The sequence below is a fragment of the Oncorhynchus tshawytscha genome, linkage group LG27 (genome assembly GCF_018296145.1).
Source record: "Oncorhynchus tshawytscha isolate Ot180627B linkage group LG27, Otsh_v2.0, whole genome shotgun sequence".
Taxonomy (NCBI): domain Eukaryota; kingdom Metazoa; phylum Chordata; class Actinopteri; order Salmoniformes; family Salmonidae; genus Oncorhynchus; species Oncorhynchus tshawytscha.
In genome coordinates, this window is record NC_056455.1 from 4,389,588 (window position 1) to 4,403,399 (window position 13,812).

The 13,812-nt window shown below is 45.8% G+C and overlaps 1 protein-coding gene across 1 annotated transcript in view; it reads left to right on the forward strand.

Moving 5' to 3' along the window:
- Positions 1-1,523: 1,523 nt before the first annotated feature.
- LOC121841058 overlaps positions 1,524-13,812 on the forward strand; it is a 56,542-nt gene continuing 44,253 nt past the window's right edge. Inside the window, exon 1 of the mRNA XM_042307097.1 lies at positions 1,524-2,717. Within this exon, the coding sequence (XP_042163031.1) occupies positions 1,862-2,717 (856 nt within the window). The 5' untranslated portion in view covers positions 1,524-1,861. The remainder of the gene's footprint in view (positions 2,718-13,812) is intronic.

Below are 13,812 nucleotides of genomic sequence, written 5' to 3' on the forward strand. Positions count from 1 at the left end.
CATCACCTCTGGGAGCAGGATTTTTTTTTGTGAGCAAGAAGGATGGCTCTCTTCGACCATGTATTGATTATCGGGGTTTGAATGATATTACGGTCAAGAACAAGTATCCCCTGCCCTTGATGAGCTCGGCTTTCGATTACTTACAGGGTGCTATGGTTTTTACGAAGCTTGATTTACGTAATGCTTATCATTTGGTTCGGATCAAAGAGGGGGACGAGTGGTTGACTGGGTTCAATACTCCGATGGGACATTTTGAGTACCAGGTGATGCCGTTTGGACTGACCAACGCTCCTGCTGTGTTCCAAAGTATGGTGAATGACGTTCTGAGAGATGATTGGTATTTTTGTGTTCGTTTACCTGGATGATATCCTCATCTTCTCGAAGGAGCTTTCTAACCACGTTCAGCATGTCAAGCAGGTCCTGCAGCGGTTATTGGAGAACCGTCTGTTCGTGAAGGCTGGGAAGTGCGATTTTCACGCCCACACGACGTCCTTCCTCGGGTACATCATCTCCAGGGGAGAGATCAAGATGGACCAAGAGAAGGTTCGGGCGGTTCGGGATTGAGTCCAGCCCGATACGAGATTGCAGCTCCAGAGATTCCTGGGGTTTGCAAATTTATATCGGAGGTTTATCCGTGATTACAGCCGGGTGGCCGCCCCTTTAACTGTACTGACGTCTTGCACCAGAAAGTTCTGTTGGTCTCCTGAGGCAGACCGAGCATTTCTAGATTTGAAGAGCCGATTCACCAACGCCCCGATTCTCTCTCAACCTGACACTTCCCGTCAGTTCGTTGTGGAGGTGGATGCGTCTGATGTGGGGGTGGGCGCCATCCTGTCCCAGCGTAGCTCCACTGACGGTAAACTCCATCCCTGCGCCTTCTACTCTTGTCGTCTTTCTCCAGCTGAAAGAAACTACGATGTGGGTAACCGGGAGCTTCTCGCTGTGAAGCTTGCCTTGGAGGAGTGACGTCACTGGTTGGAGTGAGCGGAGCAACCGTTTGTGGTCTGGACTGACCACAAGAATCTGGCTTACGTGCAATCGGCTAAACGTCTCAACTCCCGTCAGGCCCGGTGGGCTTTGTTTTTTGGACGCTTCAGTTTTTCCCTGACGTTCCGACCTGGGTCGAAGAACGGGAAGGCGGACGCCCTGTCCCGGATGTTCTCCAAGACGGAGGAGAGTGGGGCCAAGACTGAGACGATTCTTCCCCAGAACGTTGTTGTGGGAGCCGTTACATGGAGGATTGAGGAGGAGGTGATGGCGGCTATTCGGACACAGCCCGGGCCCGATAACGGTCCACCTGGTCGGTTGTTCATGCCTGAGTCGGTTCGTTCTGCTGTTCTTCAGTGGTCCCACGCCAGCAAGATAGCTTGTCACCCTGGTGTTGCTCGGACTATGGCGCTACTGCGCAGACGATTTTGGTGGCCTGCCATGGGAGAAGATACCCGGAGGTTTGTTGCCGCTTGTCCTGTTTGTGCGCAGAATAAGAGTACCAATCGGGCCAGCTCTGGGCTTCTTCACCCCTACCTATTCCCCGGCGACCTTGGTCGCATCTGGCCCTGGATTTTGTCACGGGGTTGCCCTCTTCTGTTGGTAACACGGTTATTCTGACCATTGTGGATAGATTCAGCAAGTTTGCCCACTTTGTTCCCCTCTCCAAGCTGCCTTCTGCCACTGAGACGTCCGAGATCCTGGTTAGGGAGGTGTTCAGGGTCCACGGGTTGCCCTGTGACATTGTTTCTGACCGTGGTCCTCAGTTTACCTCTGCTGTCTGGAAATCCTTCTGTTTGGCCATTGGAGCTACAGTCTCACATCTGGATTTCACCCCCAATCTAATGGTCAGGCGAAGAGAGCCAACCAGAAGATGGAGTCCACGCTGCGCTGTCTTGTTTCCTCTGATCCCACCTCTTGGTCCTCTCAATTACCCTGGGTCGAGTATGCTCATAATACTCTCCCTTCATCTGCCACTGGGATGTCTCCCTTCCAGTGCCTGTACGGTTACCAACCTCCCTTGTTTCCTTCTCAGGAGCGGGATCTCTCGGTTCCTTCTGTCCAGACCCACATTCGTCGTTGCAACCGCACCTGGCATCGGGCCAGGAAGGCCCTCCTTAAGGTTTCTGACCGGTATCAGATCCGTATTCCTGCCCCCGCTTATACCGTCGGAGATAGGGTTTGGTTGGCTACACGGGATCTTCCTCTACGGACTGAGTCGAGGAAACTGTCACCGAAGTTCATTGGTCCGTTTGTAGTGGAGAAGATCATTAATCCTGTTGTGGTCCGACTCAAGTTGCCTGCTACACTAAGAGTACATCCCATCTTTCATGTCTCCTGCCTCAAGCCGGTTCTCCTCAGTCCTCTGCCCCCTCCTCCTCGGCCTCCTCCTCCTCGGATGATCGGAGGTGGTCCTGTCTACACGGTGCGCCGCATCATGGACTCCAGACGGCGGGGTCGAGGTTTCCAGTATTTAGTGGATTGGGAAGGATATGGTCCTGAGAGGAGTTGGATTCCTCGGCGTCAGATCCTTGACGATGACCTGCTTCGTGACTTTTACCGCCTCCACCCTGGCGCTCCGGGTAGTCCGCCCGGTGGCGTTCATCGGAGGGGGGGGTACTGTCACGAATCCCGTTTCCTGAGTCTGTTTTTTGCCTGTGTTCTGTCCTGGAGTGTTTTTTTCCGGCGTCCTGGAACGCACCCTGTCTGGTTGCCGGGCAATGTAGCCAGTTGGGAGTTTTTCGGAGGCCTTAAACTTACCTCCGTTTGTTCTGTCTTCAGTTACTCACCCGGATCATTTACCCCATTCCTGCCTGGTCGTCGGAGGATTCCGCTACCCCATTGGATCCACCTATTTACTTCCATCAACTCACCACCGCTGCCCGCTACGCCACCTGGATATATCTACCCATTCACATTCACTTGTAAATAAATACTCACCTTCTTCCTACTCTCCTTGTCCTGGTCTGCTTCTGGTTTGGATTTTGAAAGAACGTGACAGAATTTCAAATGGATTAAATAGATTTTGTCGTGTTAGTGCCTGAATTCAAAATAGCTTAGATATATGTTTCTCTTTCCCATCGACACACAATACCCCATAATGACAAAGTGAAAACTTGTTTACATTTATTTAGCTAATTTATTTAAATTGAAATACAGATCTAATTTACATAAGTATTCACACCCCTGAGTCAATACTTTGTAGAAGCACCTTTGGCGGAGATTTAAAGCTTTGAATTGTCTTGGATATGTCTATATCAGCTTTGCACATCTGGATTTGGGGATTTTCTCCCATTCTTCCTTGCAGACTTTCTCAAGCTCTGTTAAGTTAGATGGGGAGCGGTGGTGGACAGCAATCTTCAAGTCTTTCAACATATTTTAAACAGGATTCAAGTCTGGGCTTTGGCTGGGCCACTCTGAAGCCATTCCAGTGTTGCTTTGGCTGTATTCTTAGGGTCATTGTCCTGTTGGAATGTAAATCTTCTCCCCAGTCTAAGGTCGTTTGCACTTTGAAGCAGGTTCTTATGAAGGATTTGCCTGTATTTGGCTCCATTCTAGCCTGTCTTCCAGTCTTTGCCGCTGAAAAGTATCCTCATATCATGATGCCGACACCACCATGCTTCACGGTAGGGATGGTGTTAGACGCATGTTTTCTCCAGTCATTACACTGCATTCAGGCCAAAGACTTACATTTCGGTCTCATCAGACCACATAATATAAGTCTTTTACATGCCTTTTTGCAAATTCCAAGCAGGCTGGTGTGTGCTTTTTTTCTCAGGAGTGGCTTCCGGTATTTCAAGGTTTTACTGCTAAGCTACAAAGCATTACATAGACTTGCTTCTACCCATCTTGCCGATTTGGTTCTGCTGTCCATGCATACACGTTCGTAAGGTCACAAGACCCAGGCCTCCTTATTGTTCCTAGAATTTCTAAGAAAACAGCTGAAGGCAGGGCTTTCTCCTATAGAGCTACATTTTTATGGAGTGGTCTGCCTACCCATGTGAGAGACGCAGACTCGGTCTCAACTTTAAGTCTTTACTGAAGACTCATTTCTTCAGTAGGTCCTATGATTGAGTGTAGTCTGGCACTGAAGTGACAAAACACCATTGAAGTCTCGGACTAGCCTGTTCCCCTATCTCCACTGGGATTCTCTGCCGCTGACACTTACGGGGAGCCACTGGCTTGCTCGCGCTCTTCCATCCTTCCTGTCCTCATGTTTCTGCGGTGGGGAGATCTTTGTGGGCTATACTTGGCCTTGTCTCAGGGTAGTAAGTTAGTGGCCTGTTGATATCACTGTAGTGGTGTGGGGGCTGTGCTTTGCCAAAGTGGGTGGGGTTATATCCTGCCTGGATGTCCCTGTCTAAGTCTCTAGTATCTACAGTATGCTGCAATAGTCTATGTGCCAGAGGGCTAGGGTCAGTCTGTTATATCTAGTGTAATTCTCCTGTCTTATCTGGTGTCCTGAGTGATCTTAGATATTCTCTCTCTCTCTCTGTCTCTCTCTCTCTCTGTCTCTCTGTCTCTCTCTCTCTCTCTCTCTGTCTCTCTCTCTCTGTCTCGCTCTCTGTCTCTCTGTCTCTGTCTCTGTCTCTCTCTCTCTCTGTCTCTCTCTCTGTCTCTCTCTCTGTCTCTGTCTCTGTCTCTGTCTCTCTCTCTGTCTCTCTCTGTCTCTGTCTCTGTCTCTGTCTCTCTCTCTGTCTCTCTCTCTGTCTCTCTCTCTGTCTCTCTCTCTGTCTCTCTCTCTCTCTCTCTGTCTCTCTCTCTGTCTCTCTCTCTCTCTCTGTCTCTCTCTCTGTCTCTCTCTCTGTCTCTCTCTCTGTCTCTCTCTCTCCCCCCTCCCGGTGGACCTGAATCCTAGGACCATGCCTCAGGACTACCTGGCCTGACAACTTCTGACTGTCACTAGTCCACCTGGTTGTGCTGCTGACCCAGTTTCTGTGGTTCTGCCTGCAGCCATGCAACCCTGACCTGTTCACCAGATCCCCCCACCACACACCTGCTGTCTCAACCTCTGAATGCTCTGCTATGAAAAGCCAACTGACATTAACTCTCGAACTGCTGATGTCTTGCACCTTCTACAACCACTGAGATTATTATTTGACCCTGCTGGTATTCTGTGAATGTTTGAACATTCTGGTCTTAATGACCATGTACTTTTTGTTCTTACATATACAGTATATATACAGTACTGATCAAAAGTTTGGACACACCTACTCATTCAAGGGTTTTTCTTTATTTTTACTATTTTCCACATTGTAGAATAACAGTGAAGGCATCAAAACTATGAACTAAACAAATCCAAATATATTTTATATTTTAGAATCTTCAAAATAGCCACCCTTTGCACACTTTTGGCGTTCCAGCTTCTTGAAGGAGTTCCCACATATGGTGAGCACTTTCTGGCTGCTTTTCTTTCACTCTGCGGTCCAACTCATCCCAAACCATTTCAATTGGGTTGAGGTCGGGTGATTGTGGAGGCCAGATCATCTAATGCAGCACTTCATCACTCTCCTTCTTGGTCAAATAGCCCTTACACAGCCTGGAGGTGTGTTGGGTCATGTCCTGTTGAAAAACAAATGATAGTCCCACTAAGAGCAAACCAGATTGGATGGTGTATCGCTGCAGAAAGCTGTGATAGCCATGCTGGTTAAGTATGGCTTGACTTCTAAATAAATCACTGGCAGTGTCACCAGAAAAGCACCCCCACACCATCACACCTCTTCCTCCATGCTTCACGGTGGGAATCACACATGCAGAGATCATCCGTTAACCTACTCTTCGTCTCACAAATACATGGCGGTTGAAACCAATAATTTCAAATTTGGACTCATGAGACCAAGGACAGATTTCCACTCGTTTAATGTCCACGGCTCGGGCTTCTTGGAAGTCTCTTCTACTTATTGGTGTCCTTTAGTAGTGGTTTCTTTGCAGCAATTTGAGCATGAAGGCCTGACTTAAGCAGTCTCCTCTGAACATGTAAGGGATTTCCTCCTCTTCTTCCGAAGAGGAGAGGCGAAAAGGATCAGAGGACCAATATGCGGCGTGGTAAGTGTCCATGGTTCTTTTAATATGTAAACTTACACATGAACAACTGATACAACAAAACAAGAAACGTGTGAAACCCTAAACAGCCCTATCTGGTGCAAAACACAAAGACAGGAACAATCACCCCCAAACACACAGTGACACCCAGGCTACCTAAGTATGATTCTCAATCAGAGACAACTAATGACACCTGCCTCTGATTGAGAACCATACTAGGCCGAAACATAGAAAACCCCAAATCATAGAAAATCAAACATAGACTGCCCACCCAACTCACGCCCTGACCATACTAACTAAATACAAAACACAGGAAATAAAGGTCAGAACGTGACAGAACAGTTGATGTTGAGATGTATCTGTTATTTGAACTCCATGAAGCACTTATTTTGAGTTCATTTCTGAGGTGCAGTTAACTCTGATGAACTTATCCTCTGCAGCAGAGGGAACTCCAGGTCTTCCTTTCCTGTGGCAGTCCTCATGAAAGCCAGTTTCATCATAGCGCTTGTGTCACGCCTGCTCCCGCTCTCCCTCTCTGGCGCTCGATGGCACCAGGCTGCCCTTCATTACGCAAACCTGTCACCATCATTACGAGCATCATTGCTCACTGGACTCACCTGGACTTTGTGGATTGCCCCATCTATATCTGTCTGTTCCTCCGTTGGTTCCCCTTGTCAGCATTGTTGTCATTTATGTTTCCCCTGTCCAGACATTGTCCATGTTCTGTCTCATATCCGTGTTTCATTAAATGTTCACTCACTGTACCTGCATCCGTTTACAGTGTTTGTCCTTACAGCTTCATGGTTTTTGCAACTGCACTTGAAGAAACTTTCAAAGTTCTTGACATTTTCTGCATTGACTGACCTTCATGTCTTAAAGTAATGATGGACTGTCATTTCTCTTTGCTTATGTTAGCTGTTCGTGTCACGACTTCCGCCGAGGTTGGCTCTCCTGCCCGTTCAGGCGGTGCTCGGCGGTCGTCGTCACCGTCCTACTAGCCACTACCGATCCCTTTTCGTGTATCTGTTGGTTTTGTCTGATTGGTTTCACCTGTGTGTTGTTTAGTTAATTAGTGTCTGTATATAATGTAGGTTGACCCACCCTTGTTTTGTGCGGGATTGTTTATTTTGTCATTCATTTTCGTCTGTCGTGTTATTGTGTTTCTTATTCTCCGGTTAGTCTGTTATCTTGTGTTGGATCATTTCACCCTGTGTGTGTTTGGGTTGACCGTGTTTGTTTTGTTCACCGGAGAATAAACTTTATATCGCTATCTGCTCTCTGCGCCTGATTCCACCCACCTTGATTAGACGTGACAGTTCGTGCCATAATATGGACTTCTGTATACCACCCCTACCTTGTCAGAACACAACTGATTGGCTCAAACGCATTAAGAAGGAATTACATTTCAGAAATTAACTTTTAACAAGGCATACCTGTTAATTGAAATGCATTCCAGGTGACTACCTCATAAAGCTGGTTGAGAGAATGCCAAGATTGCTAAAATCTGTCATCAAAGCAAAGGGTGGCAACTTTGAAGAGTCTCAAATATGAAATATATTTTGATTTAACACTTTTTGTTTACTACATGATTCCATATGTGTTATGTCATAGTTTTGATGTCTTCACTGTTATTCTACAATGTAGAAAATAGTTTAAAAAAAACTGGACGCACCTACTCATTCAATCTTTTGAATGGTACTGTATAGCTTTTTTGTGTTTGTATTCCCCCCCTTTTCTCCGCAATTTCAATCTTGTTGCATCTCTGCAAGTCCCCAATGGGCTCGGGGGAGGTGAAGTCAGGCGTCCCCCAAAACATGACCTACTCCTTAACACCCGCCGGCTTAACCCGGAAGTCAGCCGCACCAGAGTAAGCACTGTTCAACTGGCGACTGGGGCCAGCCTGCAGGCACCTGGCCCACCACAAGGAGTCGCTAGAGCGCAATAAGCCAAGTAAAGCTTTCCCCCCCGGCTAAACCCTCCCCTAATCCGGAAGCCGCTGTCCTACGGGACTCCTGGATACGGCCGGTTGTGGCCCAGCCCGGGAATGAACCCGGGTCTGTAATAACACCCGCTGCGCCACTCGGGAGGCCTTTGGACATTTACTCTTATAATCTCCACTCGGCACAGCCAGAAGAGGGCTGGTCACCCCTTAGAGCCTGGTTCCTCTATAGATTTCTTCCTAGGTTCCAGCCATTCTAGGGACTTTTTGCTAGCCACTGTGCCTCTAGATCTGCATTGCTTGCTCTCTGGGTTTTTAGACTTGGTTTCTGTATAAGCACTTGGTGACAACTGCTGTTGTGAAATGACGTCTATATATGCATTTGATTGAATGATTGATTGAAATGCACTGTCAACTGTGGGACCTTATATAGACAGGTGTGTTTCTTTCTAAATCATGTCCAAACAATTTGAATTGGCCGCAGGTGATCGAGGATGAGCACAGGAAATTGAATGGACCTGAGCTCAATTTGAAGTGTCTTAGCAAAAGGGGTGTGAATACTTAAGATATTTCTGTATTTCATTTTTAATACATTTGCAAAAAATTTCTGAAAACACATTTTCACTTTGTTATTACGGGTTAATGTGTGTAAAAAAAGAAGGATTTAATCCATTTTGAATTCAGGCTGTAGCACAACTAAATTTGAATTAAGTCAAGGGGTGTAAAATGCTTTCTGAATGTGCCGTAGCTGTGACACCATTTTCCCATTTATTCTAACACTAAACTTGTTACATTGTTAGTACACTACCGCCATAGCCCTGTCGTACCTCTATCATATGTGAGACATCCAATCTTACATCTTTACTAAGTCAGATAATATGCCTTTTTCAGGGTGTAGGCCAGTGTGATTCCTCTGTCTAAGAGTTTCTAGCAGACAGAAGTTCTACCACTCCTCTTTCCAGTTGTTTTTGTCTAAAAGAAAAACCACCCGTCTGTATGACATGATCTGAAGTCTGCACACACACGCGCGCACACACACGTACACACACGTACACACACCTGTACACTCTGAATACCACTGTCTGCTCAAACCACCATCAGTCACATCACACACATTGGATATGTTGTGTTACGTCTGTTGCCGTTGCCCTGAAGGAACCATCTAGTGTTTCACTTCTATGTGGTGGCTGGTGGCTTCTGGGAAAGGGAGACAGGGAGGCGGGGGCGTTGAGGGGGTGTAAGAGTTAGGTTATAAGGTAAGGGTTATAGGTTGTAGATGGGTAATGGTAGCAATTAAACGCCATGAAGCGGGAGGAAGAGGAAGCCTTTGGTTTTTGGTTCAGCACACATTGCATACAAGGCAGAGAGAAGTGGACTAGGGATGTGTGTTAGTTTATATAAATGTGCATGTGGTTGTGAAAGGTATACTAGTTTAGCGGTACATTTTTAGGGGGAGTTTATGTAGTCACACGTTTGATTTCAAATCCATATGAATTACAGCAGTCAGAACTGCCATGGAAGACATTGTTCAAAATTGTCAAAAGATTATTCCGTTTTGTTTTGCCCTTGAAGACACTAGTTGCACAAGAAACTATCAAACCGATGTGTTTGAGAATGAATTCCTTCTCATTTCAATTACATCATTACAGTTTCAGAGGCCTAATCCTTATTACCTTTTCTGTGTCATTTTTTTCATTAACCCAGTTGTTTTGGCCAGGTCTAGTGTATTACAACCGGAAATAGTTTCTCTCTTAGGGTATTTCGTTGAAACCATTTTTATGTTTGCGGGAACTCTCAAGAGGAGGGCTAACTGGTGAACAATTTTTTGAAACAAATAAAATAAAATTGTAATTGTCACATACTTTCAAGCCCTTAACCAACAATGCAGTTTTAAGAAAAATACCTAAAAAAAGAAAAATAATAAAAGTGGGCACCGGTTAGTCAAGGTAATTGAGGTAATATGTAGGTAGAGTTATTAAAGTGACTATGCATAGATAATAACAGATAGTAGCAGCTGTGTACAAGGGGGGGGGGGGCAATGCAAATAGTCTGTGTAGCCATTTGATTAGATGTTCAAGAGTCTTATGTCTTGGGGGTAGAAGCTGTTTAGAAGCATCTTGGACGTAGACTTGGCACTCTGGTACCGCTTGCTGTGTGGTAGCAGAGAGAACAGTCTATGACTAGGGTGGCTGGAGTCTTTGACCATTTTTAGGGCTTTCCTCTGACACCGCCTGGTATAGAGGTCCTGGATAGCAGGAAGCTTGGCCCCAGTGATGTACTGAGCAGTACGCACTACCCTCTGTAGTGCCTTGCAGTTGGAGTCCCAGCAGTTGCCATACCAGGCGGTGATGCAACCCGTCAAGATGCTCTCAATGGTGCATCTGTAGGACCTTTTGAGGATCTGAGGACCCATGCCAAATCTTTTCAGTCTCCTGAGGGTGAATTGGTTTTGTCGTGCCCTCTTCACGACTGTCGTGGTGTGCTTGGACCATGTTAGCTTGTTGGTGATGTGGACAAGGGCATCTGACTTTGTAAACACGTGCATATTGCCATCTCTTCTCAGCAGAGGTTGTCTGCAACTCTTTGTTCATTTGTGAAGTTTTGAAGACAGTTTTACACTTGCAATTCCTAGTTGTTGTTGCACTCTGATGTCTGAAGTGTATTGTCTTGTGACTCCTTTGTAAGTTTCCAGTCCCCCATTAGTTATTAATAACAACAACGAATTGTTATTTTAGTATTAAGGAACATGGAAGCAATACCATCATTTGTACCTTGTACTGTATTCTGGCTTTAGATCTGCTTGCTGCTGATTTGCACTGAATTCAATGCCTTGTAGGCCTTGACATTATATATATATATACATTATTTCAACAGTTGCCATCTTGTGTGGTGGTTTGGTATCACCCCAGGGGGATGGAGACATGCAGCTCTACACTCTTTGAAAAAGGTGCTAAGTATAACCATACAGAGTAATTCTGTTTGTCCATATTGGGGAACCCTTTTTGGTGCTGGGTAGAACACTTTGCAGAGGTTTCTATCGAGAACCCACCACAGGGTTCTTCAAAAAAAAAACGTATATATGGTTCTACCTAGAACCATTTTATAATCTAAATGTTCTTCCTAAAACCATCTGAAGGGTTCTACCGAGAACCCTTTTATCTTTGAAGGGTTCTTTCTAGAACCCTCTATGAATGGTTCACCAGCTGTCACACCCTGACCATAGTTTGCTTTGTATGTTTCTATGTTTGTTTGGTCAGGGTGTGATCTGAGTGGGCATTCTATGTTGTGTGTCTAGTTTGTCTGTTTCTGTGTTTGGCCTGATATGGTTCTCAATCAGAGGCAGGTGTTAGTCATTGTCTCTGATTGGGAATCATATTTAGGTAGCCTGGGTTTCACTGTGTGTTTGTGGGTGATTGTTCCTGTCTTTGTGTTTTGCACCAGATAGGGCTGTTTTGAGTTCTCACGTTTATTGTTTTCGTTAGTTTATTCATGTATAGCGTCTTCATTAAAGAAACATGAATAACCACCACGGTGCGCTTTGGTCCTCCTCTCCTTCACCACAAGATAACCGTTACACCAGCCTTATTAGCCTTTAACATTTTATCATTCATGACAATACATTACATATATTGTAAGGCCTTTCTTTGAGGGTCTAGTTATACCCTAACACAGGCTGTCATTGTAAATAACAATTTGTTCTTAACTGACTTGCCTAGTTAAAGGTTACATTTTTAAAAACATAACAAATAAAAACACAGTGGTGTTAGGAATCTCCTGGTTTACAGGCCACATCAGACCTGCAAATCACATTATATTGGCTTGCAAAGTGATGTGTAATTCCCAGAGGTGTGGACTCGAGTCACATGACTTGGAACAGTCTGACTCCAGTCACAAATTTGATGATTTGAGACTCAACTTGAGACATGACTTCAGACTTGGAGCCTCACGACTCGAGACTCAATTTAGACTTGAGACTGATGGCTTGAAATTATCTGGCCAGGTTTTGTAATATTTTGTCACACATTTTGTGGCACAGAGTCTCCGTGGATTAGGCTACTCTTCATGCAGCCGGAGACCGTATCGCACTTGAAAAACAGACAGATTGGCTAGCGAAACATACACTCGGGCCTCTGATTGGACCAGCAAACTGTCAATCAACACAGGTCGGTTGAGGTACAGTAGCGTGGTGAGAAGGTTTTGGGGGGGTCTCGGGTGTGAAACTGAATTGGGAAAATAAACACAAAAAGCATACATATTTTATCAGGCAAGATATAGCCTACCATTTGTATTTTAAATTGACTGTGAACACATTCTCATTTACAGCAATGACCTGGGGAATAGTTACAAGGGAGAGGAGTCGGGATGAATGAGGCAATTGGAAGCTAGGGATGATTAGGTGGCCATGATGGTATGAGGGCTAGATTGAGAATTTATCCAGGAGCCCCGGGGTTAACACCCCTACTCTTACGATAAGTGCCAGAATTTCATTGGCCCTCCAACACCACTTCCAGCAGCATCTGGAACTCCCATCCAGGGATCAATCAGGACCAATGCTGCTTAGCTTCAGAGGCAAGCCAGCAGTGGGATTCAGGATGGTATGCTGCTGACCTCTTTGTCCTTATCCTTGACACCTGTGTGGGGGTAGGCATGGCGACACTCCAAACAATGATCCAGTTCCATGTGAATGGCTGTTCTGAACTAATGGTAATGCTCAATGAGAATGATAGAGTCTCAGCACTGATAGAGACGTGGAGATGAAAGCTAGAGCCTCAAGGTAATGGTAATTCCCTTAATGGTATCTCCGCCACCGTATATCATTTGTCCTGGCGCTCCTTAATGGAAGAGTGTCATTTTAATGGCATTGTCTCCTGTTAATGGTAATGTATGAGGTTAATTGAAGAGTCCATCACTGATGTCATTACCTCATGTCGATAACACCTCCTTGTTAATAATGTCGAGGCTTCAGGTTAAACAGCGGATTCATTTTTATTTTGAAAGGGTGGAGGGGTGGGGCGCGTGACAGAGACGGGGGGACGAAAGAGAGAGAGAAAGAGAGAGAGAGAGAGACAGACAGACAGACAGACAGACAGACAGACAGACAGACAGACAGACAGACAGACAGACAGAGTGTGTGTGTGACAGACAGTGACAGACAGTGTGACAGTGTGTGACAGACAGACAGTGTGTGTGTGTGTGTGTGTGTGTGTGTGTGTGTGTGTGTGTGTGTGTGTGTGTGTGTGTGTGTGTGTGTGTGTGTGTGTGTGTGTGTGTGTGTGTGTGTCTACGTATGCTTGTGTAAATGTGTGTGATTGTGAGTGTGAACTGTATATACAGGTAACTGCCAAAATAAAGGAACCACGTAAATGAGGGATACAAAGTATATTGAATGCAGGTGTTTCCACACAGGTGTGGTTCCTGAGTTAATTAAGAATGTAACATCCCATCATGCTTAGGGCCATGTATAAAAATGGCCAGATGCTTTTTATTGTTGCTAACATGGCTAGAAGAAGAGATCTCAGTGACTTTGAAAGAGGGGTCTCAAAGCAGCATTTAAAGTGTGTGTGTGTGTGTGTGTGTGTGCGTGCGTGTGTGCGTGCGTGCGTGTGCGTGTGCGTGCGTGTGTCTCAATCAACAGATCTCAACCCATTCGAACACTTCTGGGAGATTCTGGAGTGGCGCCTGGCCTGAGACAGCGTTTTCCACCACCATCAACAAAACAGCATATGATGGGATTTCTCGGGGAGGAATGGTGTCGTATCCCCCCAATAGAGTTCCAGACACTTGTAGAATCTATGCCGAGGCGCATTGAAGCTGTTCTGGTGGCTCGTGGGTGCCCAACCCCC